The sequence below is a fragment of the Galdieria sulphuraria genome, assembly GCF_000341285.1.
Source record: "Galdieria sulphuraria unplaced genomic scaffold scaf_13, whole genome shotgun sequence".
Lineage (NCBI taxonomy): Eukaryota > Rhodophyta > Bangiophyceae > Galdieriales > Galdieriaceae > Galdieria > Galdieria sulphuraria.
The window spans coordinates 7,890-22,964 of NW_005178462.1; the positions used below are offsets into that span (position 1 = coordinate 7,890).

At 38.5% G+C, this 15,075-nt stretch overlaps 7 protein-coding genes across 7 annotated transcripts in view; 6 read left to right on the forward strand and 1 right to left on the reverse strand.

The window, feature by feature from the left end:
• Gasu_19210 (aldehyde dehydrogenase (NAD(P)+)) overlaps positions 1 to 672 on the forward strand; it is a 2,361-nt gene extending 1,689 nt beyond the window's left edge. Inside the window, exon 3 of the mRNA XM_005707137.1 lies at positions 1 to 672. This exon is cut by the window's left edge and continues 748 nt beyond it. Coding sequence (XP_005707194.1) covers positions 1 to 11 — 11 coding nt within the window. The 3' untranslated portion in view covers positions 12 to 672.
• A 1,599-nt stretch (positions 673 to 2,271) lies between these two features.
• On the forward strand, positions 2,272 to 2,902 carry Gasu_19220 (MFS transporter, PHS family, inorganic phosphate transporter). Its single transcript, XM_005707138.1, has 2 exons — positions 2,272 to 2,315; positions 2,371 to 2,902. Exons 1-2 carry the CDS (start codon positions 2,297 to 2,299, stop codon positions 2,658 to 2,660), a joined length of 309 nt encoding a protein of 102 aa, XP_005707195.1. The 5' UTR covers positions 2,272 to 2,296; the 3' UTR covers positions 2,661 to 2,902.
• Positions 2,903 to 2,911: 9 nt separating this feature from the next.
• On the forward strand, positions 2,912 to 4,244 carry Gasu_19230 (MFS transporter, PHS family, inorganic phosphate transporter). Its single transcript, XM_005707139.1, has one exon. It carries the CDS (start codon positions 2,917 to 2,919, stop codon positions 3,616 to 3,618), a length of 702 nt encoding a protein of 233 aa, XP_005707196.1. The 5' UTR covers positions 2,912 to 2,916; the 3' UTR covers positions 3,619 to 4,244.
• A 2,977-nt stretch (positions 4,245 to 7,221) lies between these two features.
• On the forward strand, positions 7,222 to 8,562 carry Gasu_19240 (surface protein Sur1-like protein). The gene has a single exon (XM_005707140.1). The coding sequence runs from the start codon at positions 7,253 to 7,255 to the stop codon at positions 8,045 to 8,047; it is 795 nt and encodes a 264-aa protein (XP_005707197.1). The 5' UTR covers positions 7,222 to 7,252; the 3' UTR covers positions 8,048 to 8,562.
• A 23-nt stretch (positions 8,563 to 8,585) lies between these two features.
• On the reverse strand, positions 8,586 to 11,511 carry Gasu_19250 (kinesin family member). Its single transcript, XM_005707141.1, has 6 exons — positions 11,239 to 11,511; positions 11,011 to 11,187; positions 10,784 to 10,961; positions 10,445 to 10,734; positions 10,076 to 10,389; positions 8,586 to 10,024 (listed from the first exon to the last, which is right to left on the reverse strand). The coding sequence occupies exons 1-6, from the start codon at positions 11,482 to 11,484 to the stop codon at positions 8,704 to 8,706; spliced, it is 2,526 nt and encodes an 841-aa protein (XP_005707198.1). The 5' UTR covers positions 11,485 to 11,511; the 3' UTR covers positions 8,586 to 8,703.
• Positions 11,512 to 12,571: 1,060 nt separating this feature from the next.
• Positions 12,572 to 13,306, forward strand: Gasu_19260 (uncharacterized protein). The gene has a single exon (XM_005707142.1). The coding sequence runs from the start codon at positions 12,714 to 12,716 to the stop codon at positions 13,212 to 13,214; it is 501 nt and encodes a 166-aa protein (XP_005707199.1). The 5' UTR covers positions 12,572 to 12,713; the 3' UTR covers positions 13,215 to 13,306.
• Positions 13,307 to 13,611: 305 nt separating this feature from the next.
• Gasu_19270 (protein farnesyltransferase subunit beta) lies at positions 13,612 to 15,072 on the forward strand. The gene is made up of 3 exons (XM_005707143.1): positions 13,612 to 13,893; positions 13,949 to 14,432; positions 14,479 to 15,072. Exons 1-3 carry the CDS (start codon positions 13,763 to 13,765, stop codon positions 15,046 to 15,048), a joined length of 1,185 nt encoding a protein of 394 aa, XP_005707200.1. The 5' UTR covers positions 13,612 to 13,762; the 3' UTR covers positions 15,049 to 15,072.
• The last annotated feature ends 3 nt before the right edge of the window (positions 15,073 to 15,075 follow it).

Here is a 15,075-nt window from a genome sequence, read left to right on the forward strand (position 1 = left end):
CGTTCTGGTAGAAAGAATTGGTTACTTGGTATGTTGACACGTCAAAAGATATAACATTTAAACATTATGTCGACTTGCCTCCTTTGATGAGTGCCTAGAGTTGCTACTTTATCACCTTCGTCATTGCCTTTTAATCCATTATGTCGTTGTTTTTCCTAAATTTCTACTTCAGCTTTACTTTGTTGTTGTAGTTCTTTACACAAATAGTCCAGATGTTGAACAAGATTCAAATCCTTCAACTCCCTAATTTTCCAATGATTAAAGTTTTCGTTGTTCCAACCAACCTGCATTTGACATAGCCTTTATATATCTGGAATCTGCAACTTAAAAGTTTGAAAAGGCCTTGTAGATTCTGAACATTATGATAGGTTGGATATGAAAGATAATTTGCAGTGGCTTAAGTCACTTCATTTACCCGTGCGTTTTGTTATTTTCATTTTCTTTTGACTACATTCCCTGACTGTCGTTTGGTTATTTTCTTGGTAGAGTTGCTATAGAGATGGCAGCAGGGTTATCCTTGAATCCTTTTTACCAGCCAAAGGTATTTTATATTGATGGACTCAAAAGAGACTTGAACAATATCAACAAGTATAGAAATAGATGTCTTGTATGGCTCAACAAGGTTGAAACTGGCATTGTTTTCTAGGTAAAACGGCAATGTATTATTTAGGGTTTATTCTTATTTATGATACAAAGGTTATCCCCTATTCCATATTTTATCCATAATTGTTTGACTGCACTATCGCTCATCTCTTTTCGTTACCATATGATAGCCACTGTCTTAGGTATTATTTCCCTTTCTATTTCAAGTAATAGCGTTGGTTTCTGACATACAAGAAATGAAAAAACACGTTTTACGGATCACTCTATCCAAATATACAGCAATCATTCTAGGAACTTTGAGGTTGAGTTTTGTTCCAAGAAAATGTTTCATTTCATGTGAGAAGAAAGCGATCATCACTCCCAAACGTAAAAGGAAGAGGAGGAAAGATGGCTTTTAGATCGATTGTGTTGGCTATTCCATGGTTTGCCAATGCTTTAGCAATTCTGAATGAAGAACGCTTCTTATCTAAAGTGTTCTGGAGTTACGAACAAACTCGAATGGACACTAGTGGTATAAAGGCACAGATAAGTTGAATCTCATACGCCTTTCCTGTGCTTATGAGAGGTATGGGATATAACCTAACAGACTTGTATTTGCTTGCAGCAATTAGTTTCTTTGATCATTCTTAATATTTGAACTATACTGTAGTTGTTGGTTATGAGATGAGTTTTCAAAAATCATCAACGACAACACTAGCTATGACCATCACCTTTCCAAATACACTATACAAACCGCTTGTGTTTTCACACAATAAAAGCTAACAACGTTGCATGCCACAATAAGCAGCCATCTCTTCCTGAACTTGTAAAAGATATCTATGAGAGTATTCAATGTGAATAGATGAAAACGTTCTATGTCTCATAAACCAGCAATGAGTCTCGGGAAGCTCGTCTTTAATGTTTTTCTATTCTTGGCAAAAGCGAGTTTCGTAAGAAAAAAGATTTGTAGACTGGAGCTTTTCATCTCTTCATAGATTATGTTGTCCTTATCTACTTCTTCGGATAGTGGTCGCCTTCAACAAGTTTTCAAAAAACTGTGATTTAGAACGGTTTAACTATGCCTCTTTGTCTATTAGATAACTGAAAACTCCAATGGAGCATAAGAGGATCGCTACTTCAGTAGCCAATTATATATTCAGAATAGTTTCACTTCAGTGGCTGTACATTGGACAGTCTTCTGGAACAATTAACTTTGGTTGGGAGTCCCATGAAAGAATGTTGGCGTCTATGTAGACATGGGAAAGTATATGTCATAAAAGGAAGCAAACGTCTCTTCTCTCACCTCACTGTACATATCATGTCTATTACTGGTGCTGGTAGCGTTGCGGTAGTTAATATTGGTTCAGCAGCTATCCAAAGAGCCTCGTTAGAGGAACCGAGCATTAAAGCAGATGAAGAGAAAAAGGGTTCTTCTTCAAGGTCCATACCTTCCTATGTCAAATACAATGCCCTGGGCACTGCTATAGGTTTTTTTATAAATGGTTACAAGTATGACGTGGCTGGCAATTTACTCACCATGTATACGGACCTATTTCCTAGCTTTTAGTCCGATGTATTTCTACAGACGGTAATTGGTGTATCCATGCTTTACGGAGTTATTTTTGGTTTGCTCATGTTTGGATTCATTGCAGACTATTTCGGAAGGAAAAGAGGGCTCATTACTTGCTCTTGCTTGGTTCTTCTTGGAAACAGTATGGGAGTAGCCTACAATGGTACAGACATGAATGGCGCCTTGTGGATGATGTGCATAGGTCTTGGCCGTTGGAGGCCTAGGTATGGGAGGAGAGTATACTTGTAACGTTCCAAACGTGATGGAAGATAGTGAAGAAGTTGATACCAACAAAAGAGGAGGAAGAGTCACCAGACTGGTGATGGGAATGGAAGTAGTTGGAAATTACGCACCTTTTATTCCACAACTCATCATTATTGCAACAGCTTGTCGCAATGCTTATGTCGATGGTTTGTCTTCTGGTTGCAAGTATCAAGTAGTCACACGAGTTTCAGTCGCTGTAACAACTCTTCCAGTCCTTGTCGTTCTTATCTATCGCACTCGATGAAAGACTCACAAATGTATCTTCAAGACAGAGACTGTCACAAGAGTCGTTTCGACGGTTTAGATTTTTTTCTTTTTATACGCCATTTTGCATTCAGGAGCATCGGCTGTATTACTATGTGGTTCCTTATCGATTGGCTACACTATTCAGGAGGAACTTTTGGCAATCTTGTTCTGCAATCCGTTTTAGGAGTCTCCTTGTTCAAAGCTGTCTGGTTGTCCCTTGCAGAAGGAGTAGCATGGGCTATTAGGTACCCTATATGGTTTCTTTCGTAGTAGATCGCTTAGGTAGGAGGAAGACACAAGCACTTGAATGGTTGTGGTTAGGAGGCACAGGTCTGATTACTGCAGGCTTTTTTTTTGGAACTGAAGGCTCATCCCGTAGCTTATATCATTTGGGAACATTCTCAGATTCCTTTCAATATTTCATTTTCGTTCCTGTATATTTGATTCCTGCAGAAGCCTTTCCAACCAGAGTACGCGCTACTATGTCTGGTTTTTGCTCTTTTCTCGGAAAGATAGGCGGAATTGTGGGTACAACTATATTTCCGCAAATATGGAAACTGTTTGGAGGAAGAGTTGAAAATGTTTCAGGAGTCCGTGGAACTATGTGGTTCAGTGCTGGCTTAGCATTTGTCGGATTGACTATTTGTATAATATTTGTTCCAGAATACTCCAGAAGATCATTGATTGGAGAAGATTCGCGGTATAATGAACTACGTCGTAGATATGCAGCTCGATTGGCTCTTCGAATGCAAATAACAGATGAAGAACTAGCTTCTAAGAAAAATAACATGGTCAATGTATGGAGGCTTATCACAGCTGCCTTCAGGGGAAAGCAAGCGTTTCATCATTCTCTTCGTCTGTATACTATTCAATTGATCCAGCAATGCTCTCTCCAAGACACGTGCAGGTGCAACAAAGTTTCTGTCCTACCCGTGGAAAAGAAGGTGTTGCCTTGAGACAGAAATATTCTGAGGAAATGGCAACGTATAGAAGAATGCCACAATCAAGAAAAAATACATTTGCAACAAGAAGCATATATTAGTAATTCGTAATGTCTTGTTTTCATGATACTTGTTGTTCTTCCATTAAATATGTACTGTTTGATTTACACTTAAGACATGGATCTATTCATTACTCGAACACCATAACGGGCACCAACTCTTAAGAACACCCTTTTCTTCAAAGTAACTATTCAGTATCATATGGAAAAAAGCATTTCGGTGCTTGTAATCACGCGGCATCTCCAAAGGTGATATCGCAACACTGTACACTTTCCGTCAAGACTTCAAGGATTACAAAGTAGTTGGTTATTTTTTCTATGGGAAGATTGTGGAACTTGTAAATAAGTATCCGAAAAACGGCCTTTCAACGAAAGAAGCGAAAAGTGCGAGCAATCGAAGTGACAGTTGCCGAAGTTTGGATTATGTCGCATCTTCCAAAGACTTCAAAACCGTTGGAAGTGTCAAAGGTTACGGAAGGTTTATAACCCATAATATGGATTGTCTCGGGAATACTTCAAACCAGATCGTCTGGAATCCGTTGTAATATCAGTAGACGAGAAGATAAAGTCACAAGAAATCCAAGCTTTAAGCTGGTTGTACAGGAAGTTATTTTAAAGAAACAGTGGTAGCAGAACAGCTGAAATGTTGTTTTTTCATCCTATAAAAGCTGCAGTCAGAGAGCCGAAAAGAAGCGAAACGACCCAATATTGCTAAACTCCTTCTTTACCCTGTTTGGCTTGATTTCTCCGTTTCGAGACGTCTCTTACAAGCTTCGTAGATACCGGAAATTGTCCTTAAAGGTACTTGAAAGAATATGTAAGCAACGCCTGGAAGTCACTATAAGTTGGTTTAGACAAACGGAGCAGACAGGAAAAGTTTTTCGAGCGAGTGGAAGGAGATATCAGCGCTTCAAACCATCAACAGAGAAAACGATTGCAATATTCTTCGCCATTGTATAGAGAAGTTGAAAATATGGAGCTGCCGTAAAGTTGCTTAGAAAAATGAACAAAATAAAGAAACAGCAAAGGACATAGCAAGCCAATACAACAGAGATTCTTCAAATGGCGAACTAAGCTCTCCAGCGCTATCCTTTCGGATAAAGTTTCTTTTCCGTCTGTCTCAAGAACATCATCCCCGGGATAGAGCAGCCGGGGAACTACCAAAATATAAAAGACCTTGTGAAGCTATACTTATAAAGGTTGCGCGTTCTTTGCAATAGTTTCCCATACCGGGCTTGTGAAGGATCATCTAAAACTATGGGCGAATTAGCTTCTTTACACGATCAAATGTTTCTCTTCCTTCCTCTTTCTGTCAACGGCACAGTAACTGTTTCAGCAGGGATTGACTGCTACAACCTTCAGAATCCTTCAGCCCACTTCACTTTGAGCTGTGCCTAGCTCCCTAACTCTTTTTTTTGCTGCACTCTGGACTTATAACAAACTTTATATGCTGAGCGAAGATCTAACCAAAATCAGTATTCGTTCGAAGTTTTTCCTACTTGTAAAGGAAAAGGCAAGATTTAAGCTCAATTGAACTTTTAACGATTGAGTATTTTTATCGACTTCTCTAGATATCTTCCGTCTTCATAGTTTAGTTCATCCTTCAGTGGAGCGACGATTGAACGTTATCATCAAATCATGTTTGTTTGGTGAAAGTTGAAGATCGAATGTGGATAAGAAACTAGTCCAGGAGAAAACATCAAGAGGCAACACAAAAGTGAAAATATTCTTAAGTTTTAAAAAAAGAAAAAGGTTCGATTTAGAAGAAGAGGCTGCTGCTGTTATTGTATTCGAGAAAACGGGATAAAGCTGGAATGGTTGCTTTTCATTTTGGACAACCATATTTCTTTAATGTATTTGCGTAGTAAACTATGAAGCCTTCAAATGGTTCAAGAAATCCACAGTTTAAGGTGATTGTCCCTTAAAACCCTACTGATTTTCTGTTTGGGGTTTTAATATAGTTCAGGTGGTTGTAGGAACACGTCCAGCTTGGAAACGACAGTTAAACGTTGACAACCGAGAGTTTAATTGGGAATTCTCTTGCCACGTACAGTGTAGGAGTTATACAAAGGCAATTCTGTTTTTAAAGACAACCAGTAGTCAGATTCTTCTTTGGTAGTTCGTTGGTGCTTAACATGACTTGAAACAAGAACATCTTTCTGGGATATTCTTACTTTGTTTCAGGAAAACTATTTATTTTTAGGCACTGACTCTGAATGAAGACCGAATCTCTCCGAGCGAAGATAATACATTCGCCATTAGACACTTTACTTCTTGAAACGCTTCATACATAAGAAATCAACTTTGCTTAAAAAGTCTCAATGTCTTGTCCTTAAGGGCTGGTGTAACAAAATTTTATTCGATTCTATCTTCTAGCAGGGACAATTCTTTATTTGAATACTCTAACAAAAGCCACAGCTATGAGTCACTTTTGATTCTGAATCAGCTACTTATATTATGAAAGGAATTTATCATTCTGAATGAAGTTCATCTTCGTTCAAACGAAGACACTTTGATAGAGATGACTGTTGTAGGACAATCAAAGGATCTTTTGGTTCTAACAAGATAAATCTCCTAGTAATCTAAAACCTTGTGATCTATAACTATGGCTCCATTTATACAATCAAGTGTAAAAAATAGTCGTACTTATGGACATAGCTTCTAAAAGTCTATTGATCACGATTGGAATAACTTGGACGGCAACAAGTGTTGCACAAGTCGAAAAGTCTCCAATTCTTGTGCATAAGCGAGCAACGTAGACAAGTTTTACGAACTATTTAGGGTTTCAAATGCATTCCATGCATATTGATATGAGTACAAAGCTGCTCTGAAAAGTCTCCAGAAATCTAAATGACACCAGCTGGTGCCACTGTGCTGATTTTCTTACTCCCCATTCGTTCTAAAAATGATATGGAATTCTTCAAGAGCAGATTCATTTAAAAGCTACTGACCAAAGCTTTTAGAAGTGCCAGCCACCTCATCTGCATCTGAAAGGATTCCTGCCATGAGTCTGTTTCTTAGCGACAGTTATTTCTCAAACTGAAGCAGCTATTCCTTCTTCTAGCTTTTGTTCTAAATGATAATGGTTTCTGTAACATGTGCATCTCGTAATAATTTCTATTTTCTAGTCCTTTTTGCTTACTATAACTAGGACAGTTTTGGAAGAAGAAACTTTTCGGTCATTTGATTCTAATTATGCGAAAAGCTTGGGAAAATCACTAGGTATCTTTGGAACGAGGATTTGCCTGAATGGCAACTCTATGAACCAGGATATCATGGAATGTTATTGAGATGATGAAAATAATATTAATTTGTCTTTCATAAAGTCCTTGCGTTGAGGCATTTTGTTAGTACGCAGTAACTTTTTATCCTACTGAAACCGAAACCAATGGCTTTGGAAGGTCTTTGTCTCATATAAAGCAAGCAGGAACCTCAGAAATTGGAAATTTACCATGTATTTATAGAAATTTCCTTTGGTTATGGAATGAATAGTTATAAAAGAGCAAATAAGGAAGTGGTCACGTGTATCAGAAAACTCCCATTCTCCCCCGAGAAGAGCCCTGACATTTGAATTAGGTGGATTGTTTGGAATGGAAAGATATAACAAGGCGAAACGACGAGACACTGTCAGTCGTGTATTCACTTTGATATGTTTGTGTTTTGTGCTTCTCTTACTGCTTACTGGAAATTCGAAGAAGATATATTCCAGATTCAGAGGGAAGAGAGACAACTTTATCATACCAAGAATAATTCACAAAAGTGTCTCTGTTCAAAATAGAAGCGACACTTCTTCTAGCAGTTACCACGGCTCATTGGGTTCAGATTGGAAATACGCTTGGTGGACAAAAGAGGACGCTAGGAAACTCTTAACAAGAAATTTTGCCTGGCTCTTGGATATCTACGACGGTATGCCATCTGACCACCTCCGAGAGGAGCTCAACAAATTCTTGTTTCTGTATGCTTATGGTGGAGTTTATGTAGAAAATGAACTGATCGGTACTCACTACTTAGATTCTATTCTAGAAAACAAGTGTGTCATGCTGGCAATATCTGAAAACTTTCAGAATAATGACTCAAAAGGGGATAATGTATTCGCTGGTGTATCCTTTCACCCATTTTTCCTATTATGCATCCGTAAAATTATTGAAAAATACCATCATGGAATAATGACTGCAACCAAACTGCTGGATTTGAAGACCTTGAAGGCATTATGTGAAGAATGGCAGTCAGTGAAAAACCAAATTTACATCGAAAGCATTGAAGAACCTGGCATCAATCCGTCTAATTCAAGCCTGGTCGCCTGGGAAATTGATAAAATTTCAACCTCTAAAGTCGTACCATGTTATGAAGTTTCACTTGTGTCAAAAATATCTCTTTTTCCATAAACAAGGTTCATCGAGGAAGCCATCAGTTTCATCGACTCAAAGCAACTTTCTGTCTGATTTCTTTTCTACTTTTGAAATTTTCAGGACAAAAAACAAATTTTCGATGTTCGACATCCAAGAGTTAGGTTAAAAGCGTCACTAGACAGTATAGTAAAGTGTTAATGATGAAAAAGGATGATCTATCATTTACTAATGAAAATAAGATTTGCAACGTATCACTTCGATGAGAAAAATGGTTTTGGCTCATTAGTAGACAAAATAACGGCTTGCCATTAAATATATAATATAGGCATCTTTGTCAAGAGAAAATCAGTTGTCTAAATACGACCTTTAGACTTTTTTAAATGGACTATTCAACAGTTGCAGTGTGAGATACCAAATTTTTGGAGTATTTGTCGATACTTAAGCCAAAATCCTTCGAAGAAATGATGGCAATTACAAAAAGTATTCGATATTAACGGCAACTTGATCTTTCTTTCCAAGTATGAGAAATCTTGCTTATGATGACAAATTGATACAAGCCCTCGATAGGAAATAAGAGGCCGTGAAGTTCTTTACTTAAGATTTGCGAAAAAGATGCAAAGAGAAGAAGCTAGCCTTTACGGAAAGTGACCTATACATAGAAGACAATTAAGAGCACTGGTTTGAAATCCTGGTTACTTCTTTGTCTTTCTCGAACGGCGACTCTTTTTTATTACTTTGTCAGGTGTCGTTGTTGATAGAAAAGATGTACTATTGTCAAAGCCATCAGAACAGTCAGTAGCTTCAATGCTGTCATTTTTAGTATTGACTTGATAAGATTCGTTGCTAATTTCCGTTTGCTTCTTTCTTCTTTCTCTTCGACGCTTATTTTGGTTCATATCTGGCAAACTTTCATGGTTCGTTGGATCAATACCATGACGCCTTATAATATCTTGTTTTGCAGAAACATTTAGAAACTGAAACATTCTGTTCAAGTAGTCTATCATACGAATTTGTCCGATCTCACATTCTTCTTGTGCAAGTTCCTCTATCATAGAGACCAAGTAACTGTTCTCAATTTGCTGCCACGTATCTTCACCGAATAGATGCTGAGTGAATCTCTTTACGGTTTCCACAAAGTTTTCTAATAAATTACTCAACTCATTTCTGTTGTCTAATTTTTTCGAGATTTGTTTCTGTGGCTCAGCAAAATCCTCAGTTTGGGTAAACACATTTTGCCGCGAAACTTTTTCATTAGTAGTAGTCCTGTCTGAAAGAAGTTCTTTTAACTGGTCTCTCTCTAAATTTCTTTCACGCAGTTTCTGCTTTAACTGGGACAGTTCGAATTCATGAAGAGATCTCTCTGCCTCCCACTTGTCTTTGTAATAATTCAACATAGCATGTTCGGCTGCACGATGAGCAGCGCCATATCCTAACTCCTTTCTGGCCGTCGTAGTGATCAAATGGACTCGTTTCTCAAGTCGTTCTTCATGAAATTGAGTAGCCTCTTCCAGCTTAACTCGGAATTGCTTTTCCATTTTGTGCAATGCTTCTTCCATTTCTCTCGCAACTTCATCGCGGATCTCACTCTCAATTATTAGAGCTCTGCTTTCTGCAAAGGCTAATCTTTCACGTAATGACTCAATCTCTAATAAGAGTTCATCAAAATCTTGAAAACGCTCATCATTAACCATCAACTTTGCAGTATCATCATCAGACTGATTTCGCTCTGTTGTAGTATGCCGCAGTTCGTTGAGGTGCTTCGTTTGGTTCGAAAACAAATTGGGATTTCCGTAAACCTGAATATGACTATACTTAAGCTCTTTGGCAAACGAAGCTGTCCTCAACGCATGGATAGTTTCATCGGCATCTGAAGAAGCAGGAGAACACGCCGCTATCATTACAGTACTTCCGTTTTGTAGAAAATCTCGAAAGAGTAGTGTCAGTTTGCTCTGACGATATGGAACCAGAAGCAGTTTCCTCTTTGGATTCTCCTCATCTTTCGATTCCCTGATCCTATTGATTTTCTTAATGAAAAACAATCAAGTAAAGATATCTCATGCTTGCCTTTGATTACGCCGCAACGCCTCCAAACACTGACCAAGGTTCATAAGTGACTTGTTTATTTGTGCCGTCTCCTTCAGCCGTTCACCACTAACATTTGTTTTCGTTGTTCTCTCTGAACCAGCTAGATCAACAAAAGAGAGGGTAGACTGAAAATCTAGACGGTATTCCTTCTTTGAGACTTTTTGAAGGGCTTTCAAGTTGACATTAAAGACGGTGTGGCTTCGAGAAGAATGACGGTTGCATAAAGTTTCCGCAATCTGTCTATTCTTAAGGCCACACTGAAGAAGTCTGTGAACCTCACTCGAGCTGGAAACCTGCAGAAGATGATTGAATTATACGGATAGGTTTCTGTCATTTGATAAACCTTACCTCAATCTCATGCAATCCTTCGATTTTAATCTTTCCATTCTGAACTTCCTTCAGTTTCAGCCCTTGTCGTCTATACTTTGTTGTTGATTTCTGACCACGCTTTAGAATTTTTTGAGCTTCTAATAATGTGTCGACGTCGAAAAGATCGTAACAACGATCATTATATATTTCAAAATAGGAGACGGCAACCTGGAATAGAAGAGATTCATTACCAGAGAGGAGAGATATGTTGTTTTCCTTTTCGTCAGTGAACAGACCTGGAACTCCTGTCACTGGATCAGAGAAGCTGTCTGCAAAACAAATTTAACAAAGGAATTGGAGTTTTTACAGATAACATACCGGTGAATGAGTTCCAATTTTCATCTTTTGCATTGAACAAAACGCTTCTGCAACATTCTATCAAATACTTCGCGCTCTCCTTTTCATCCCTCCTTGGGCTTTGTATGATCTTATCTTTTAGTGAATAAAATATTGCGTCGATTGACCGTGGAATCAGACCGGGCTCTGCTTCAGTTCCCTTCAATGAGAATTATAACTCTACTTCATAACAAAGCAGCAGGGCTTACCAAAATTGTGTGTGTTTTTCCGGCATTCGTTATACCATATGCCAAAATCATTGAGTTTTGACCACTGAAAAGTTTTCTAATAAACGGAATCGCAACCTTTTTGAACACTGCGCTTTGAGGTATAGTATCTTGAAAGATTTCGTCAAACTCGAATGTGGCCTCATTTGCTGTTTGAACCTGGCTTAGTATAAGTGTTGCTTTAAAGTTTTATTCAAAAATTGTTAATACCTCAGAAGACATATAGGTTCTGTTGCGCGGTCTTATGGATATTCTATTTTCCTTCACTTGAAGAACTGCGCTTTTTTCTCCTCTAGCTATTTCATCCACGGTAAAGGGGCGCAGCCTCAGGAAAACTTTTATTCGCTCGGAATTAGTTGTATTTAGGTTTTCATTATTTTTTGAGTCGTGTATTTCTGTCTCAGAGTCCTCGTTTTCAAACTGCAGATACCTTACAATTGGAGGGCTCGAGGACATGTATGGCAATCAAATTTTTCAAATTCAAAATTGTTTGCTTTGGGTACGATTGTTTATTCGGACTAGCCTTAAAGAAGTCCTTACTAGCTCATCTGTAGAACAGGACTTGAAACAACTTTTGGTGTAATGCTTAAAAGGTTTTATACAAGATTTTACTAGTCCTTTTGTCTTTAGAGCATATGAAAAGAACGTGATAGCCCTCACTTTTGTTCTCTCTGGATACGTTGCAAATACTTTCTATAGCATTCAAAACGATTGCCATTTTTCGCTTGGAACAGAGAGAACTGAACCTTCATCTTTAGATAGCGCCCCACGTTTATTTCTTTGAATGTTCTGAATCCCGATGCTCCCGTCTAGCAAGACATTCTTTGCTATCTGACTGTGTTCAAAGTTTCAAACAGATAATCCTTTCCCGAAAATAGGAAGTACGATTCGCTTCTTTGACATTTTTGGAAATGCTGATGCTTAAGAATGTACTGATGAGAAAAAATTGTACAACGAATGTTTTAAAGCATTTAGTGAAATAGAAGGAACGAGTTTATTGCAATGGCAGTTTCTTATGAAATCACCAAACTTGTATCTTGTACGAGCTCATCAAACTAAGGCTAGGGGTGATTAATCTTTTTACAAGTATAAAATGTTGGAAAAAATGAAGGCAGAAACATATACCAGGAAGACTCTCTTGAAGGCGAATAGGTTTCTATATTTTCGAGGAGCCATGCTGTGATTTCTATTTATCTAAATTACATCAACTTTGTGTCCTCAGAATCAATACTTATAAAACACAATACTAACTATGTGAGAAGAAAGTATCCCTCTAAACAACTAAAAATGAGCATATTCTCAATCCATTACGCTACAGTTTCCGTTGCAAACGCTTCACTAAAGCTGGTTTGAGGAGGGGGCTTTATAGGGACAAAGAGAAACCAATAGTATTCCCAAATAAGTTTTAGGCCATACGGAACTAGAGGCAAGTCATTTATCATAGAAGAGAGCATAATGATATCAGACCAGCTTGCGAAGACATGAAAACAATTCAAAATCATTTGTCATGCCCCTGCGCTTTTTCATTAGCTAAGAGGACTTAGTTAATCGGTTTGCGATTTGTTGAAATATTCGCACAGTTAAGTCTATAAAAGTCCAGGGATATTCTCGAAAAGCGTATTCATTATTCTGTTTTCTGTTCATTGAGGCTGCGAGTTCGTTCCGTGCAGGCTAAGCATCTACTAATGAAATCATTTCTCATATCTCTCTTATGTTTCTTGATGATGGCACAAGTTATAAATGCTACTCTATATGAAGTAGAAGTATCTTATTGGTTTCAAAATACAAATTGTTCAGGAGCTCCAAGTGAAACCTTATCTAACCAAAGCTCTGTCAATTGTGTTGGGTTAGAGAACGAGGTGTGGGTTCAGATCTTGCCGGATGGTAGTTCTTTGGCTGGACAGATTTGTGAAGATAGCACATGTTCGACTTGTGAGGGAGCTATTGAAAGTGGTGTATGCTTTCAGGGCACTGATAGTAATGATGGGGCCCTTATCAGTGCGCAGCTAACTTTGAAAGAAGTTTCAAGTTCTCCGACACCAACTCCAACTTCTAGTGTGCCCAAACAGACGCCAACTCCTTCTCCCAAGGTGCCAACCACAACATCGACTCCCACTACCAAGCAAGGTTCTGGAAACTATGATAAGGTTGAAATTAATCAACAAGCCAACGTCAATATATCTTAGTTATGTTTGTTGTTTGCTCTTAAGCTTATTGTGTGTATGGTTGGGCCAGAGTCATTTCTACAGGCTCATCTTATAAAAAATTTGTTATTTGCTATTCTTCAAGTGCCTGTGAACTTCAAAAGTTATCATACAGCGTATGCCATGAAACAGTTGACCTGAAGGATCTCCTTCGAATACTGGTGGCAACCCAGAGATGTCTCCTTCGAGAGTGGTTTGTTACACAATTCAATTGATGAAGTACTGACAATCCGAGCGAAACTGACTCAATCTTACACTTTCCACTTACTTCCATAGGTGCTGGGAAGCAAAACTCTTTTAACAAGGGTGCTGATGACTTGAGAGTTTGTTTTCGACTTAAGTTACACAAAAGGACCAAACAATGCTCAGCCGAAAAACTTTTCGAATTCTTTGTAGCTTATCATGACGTTAAAAAAGCACAAGCTTCGTCATTTGCTTCCATTTTCCAGAAATGAGAATCTCGAGTACATCATTAACTTTTCAACAGAATGGATGAATTTCAACAGTGTTGAGTTACGAAGTCTGCAAAGATGTTTCGCGACTTGAAAAGTCTTTATTTGCAAAACGAGCAAACATATCCTACCGAAACTTACCTTGTACAGAGACAAGTAGAGCGAAGCATTTTAAAGATAGAACAGGAACCTCTGCGGGGCGAGGACAGGTTTGTTTCGTTTTGACTATCCGTTGGATAGCCTCTGAGTGATGTTTCTTCCCAGGCTGAACAAAGAAGAACACAAAGAATATCTTCATCAATCGTTGAAGCAACTGCCTACTTCATACCAAGCGTTAGATGCCAGTCAACCATGGCTGTGTTACTGGATTTTACATGCTCTAGATCTATTGGAAGATGAGCCTACAGAAGAAGAAAAGATTGGCATTCTAGAGCACTTAAGTCGTTGTCAATCTCCTAATGGCGGGTTTGGAGGTGGTTATGGTCAAGTAGCCCATCTTGCGACAACATACGCTGCTGTTTGTGCTCTTTGCATATTGGGAACACCAGAAGCTTTTGATGTCATTCACTTAGATAAACTTTATATGTGGTTGCTCACTTTGAAGAATAGTGACGGTAGTTTTCGTGTTACTGAACTAGGCGAATCTGATGTACGTGGTCTTTATTGTGCTCTAGCCGTGGCACACATATGTGGTTTGTTAACTTCTGAGCTTGTTGAGAACTGCTCCACGTACATATCCCGCCTTCAGGTTAGTCTTTACTTCTTTTATTTTTATTTGGTTTGACATCATCAAGAGTTTTGATGGCGGCTTAGGAGGAGAACCTTTTAATGAAGGTCATGGTGGCTATTCTTATTGTGGGTTTGCAGCACTTTGTATTTTGGATGAATACTGGCAACAGACTGAATCCAAGTGTGTGCCTCATTCATTGGATATCAAGAAGTTACAGTTTTGGGTTATAAATAGGCAACTCCCGTTAGAAGGAGGCTTCCAAGGTCGTGTGAATAAGTTAGTGGATAGTTGTTACTCATTTTGGCAAGGTGGCCTTCTAACGTTATTAGAATTTTGGACAAGAAAGTATCAGAAGCGTAATACATCATTCAGGTTTTCGGGAGAAGACTTGGAACGCTATTTGTTGCGATATTGCCAGTGTCGTGGCGGTGGTTTCCGCGATAAACCTGGCAAGCCAAGAGATTTGTATCATACATGCTATGCGCTGAGTGGTCTTTCGGTGGCTCATCAGAATTTAAGTGGGACAGTTACTCACCAATATCTTCTTCCAAAGATCAACGCTCTGTTGAACGTTCGTATGGAACGTTTCGAACTTGCAGCCACTTACTTGCGCAACAAGAAAAGAATGGAATAGTTGTTTGTTGTAGTACGTGAAAAAATA

Coding starts and splice junctions, on each gene's coding strand:
- Gasu_19230 (XM_005707139.1), top strand. CDS start 2,917: ATGGTTTCTTTCGTAGTAGATCGCTTAGGTAGGAGGAAGACACAAGCA.
- Gasu_19240 (XM_005707140.1), top strand. CDS start 7,253: ATGGAAAGATATAACAAGGCGAAACGACGAGACACTGTCAGTCGTGTA.
- Gasu_19250 (XM_005707141.1), bottom strand. CDS start 11,484: ATGTCCTCGAGCCCTCCAATTGTAAGGTATCTGCAGTTTGAAAACGAG. Junction 11,188..11,238: donor GAACCTATATGTCTTCTGAG/GTATTAACAATT, acceptor ATACTAAGCCAG/GTTCAAACAGCAAATGAGGC. Junction 10,390..10,444: donor AAGGATTGCATGAGATTGAG/GTAAGGTTTATC, acceptor CATCTTCTGCAG/GTTTCCAGCTCGAGTGAGGT.
- Gasu_19260 (XM_005707142.1), top strand. CDS start 12,714: ATGAAATCATTTCTCATATCTCTCTTATGTTTCTTGATGATGGCACAA.
- Gasu_19270 (XM_005707143.1), top strand. CDS start 13,763: ATGTTTCGCGACTTGAAAAGTCTTTATTTGCAAAACGAGCAAACATAT. Junction 13,894..13,948: donor CCTCTGCGGGGCGAGGACAG/GTTTGTTTCGTT, acceptor GTTTCTTCCCAG/GCTGAACAAAGAAGAACACA. Junction 14,433..14,478: donor CGTACATATCCCGCCTTCAG/GTTAGTCTTTAC, acceptor GACATCATCAAG/AGTTTTGATGGCGGCTTAGG.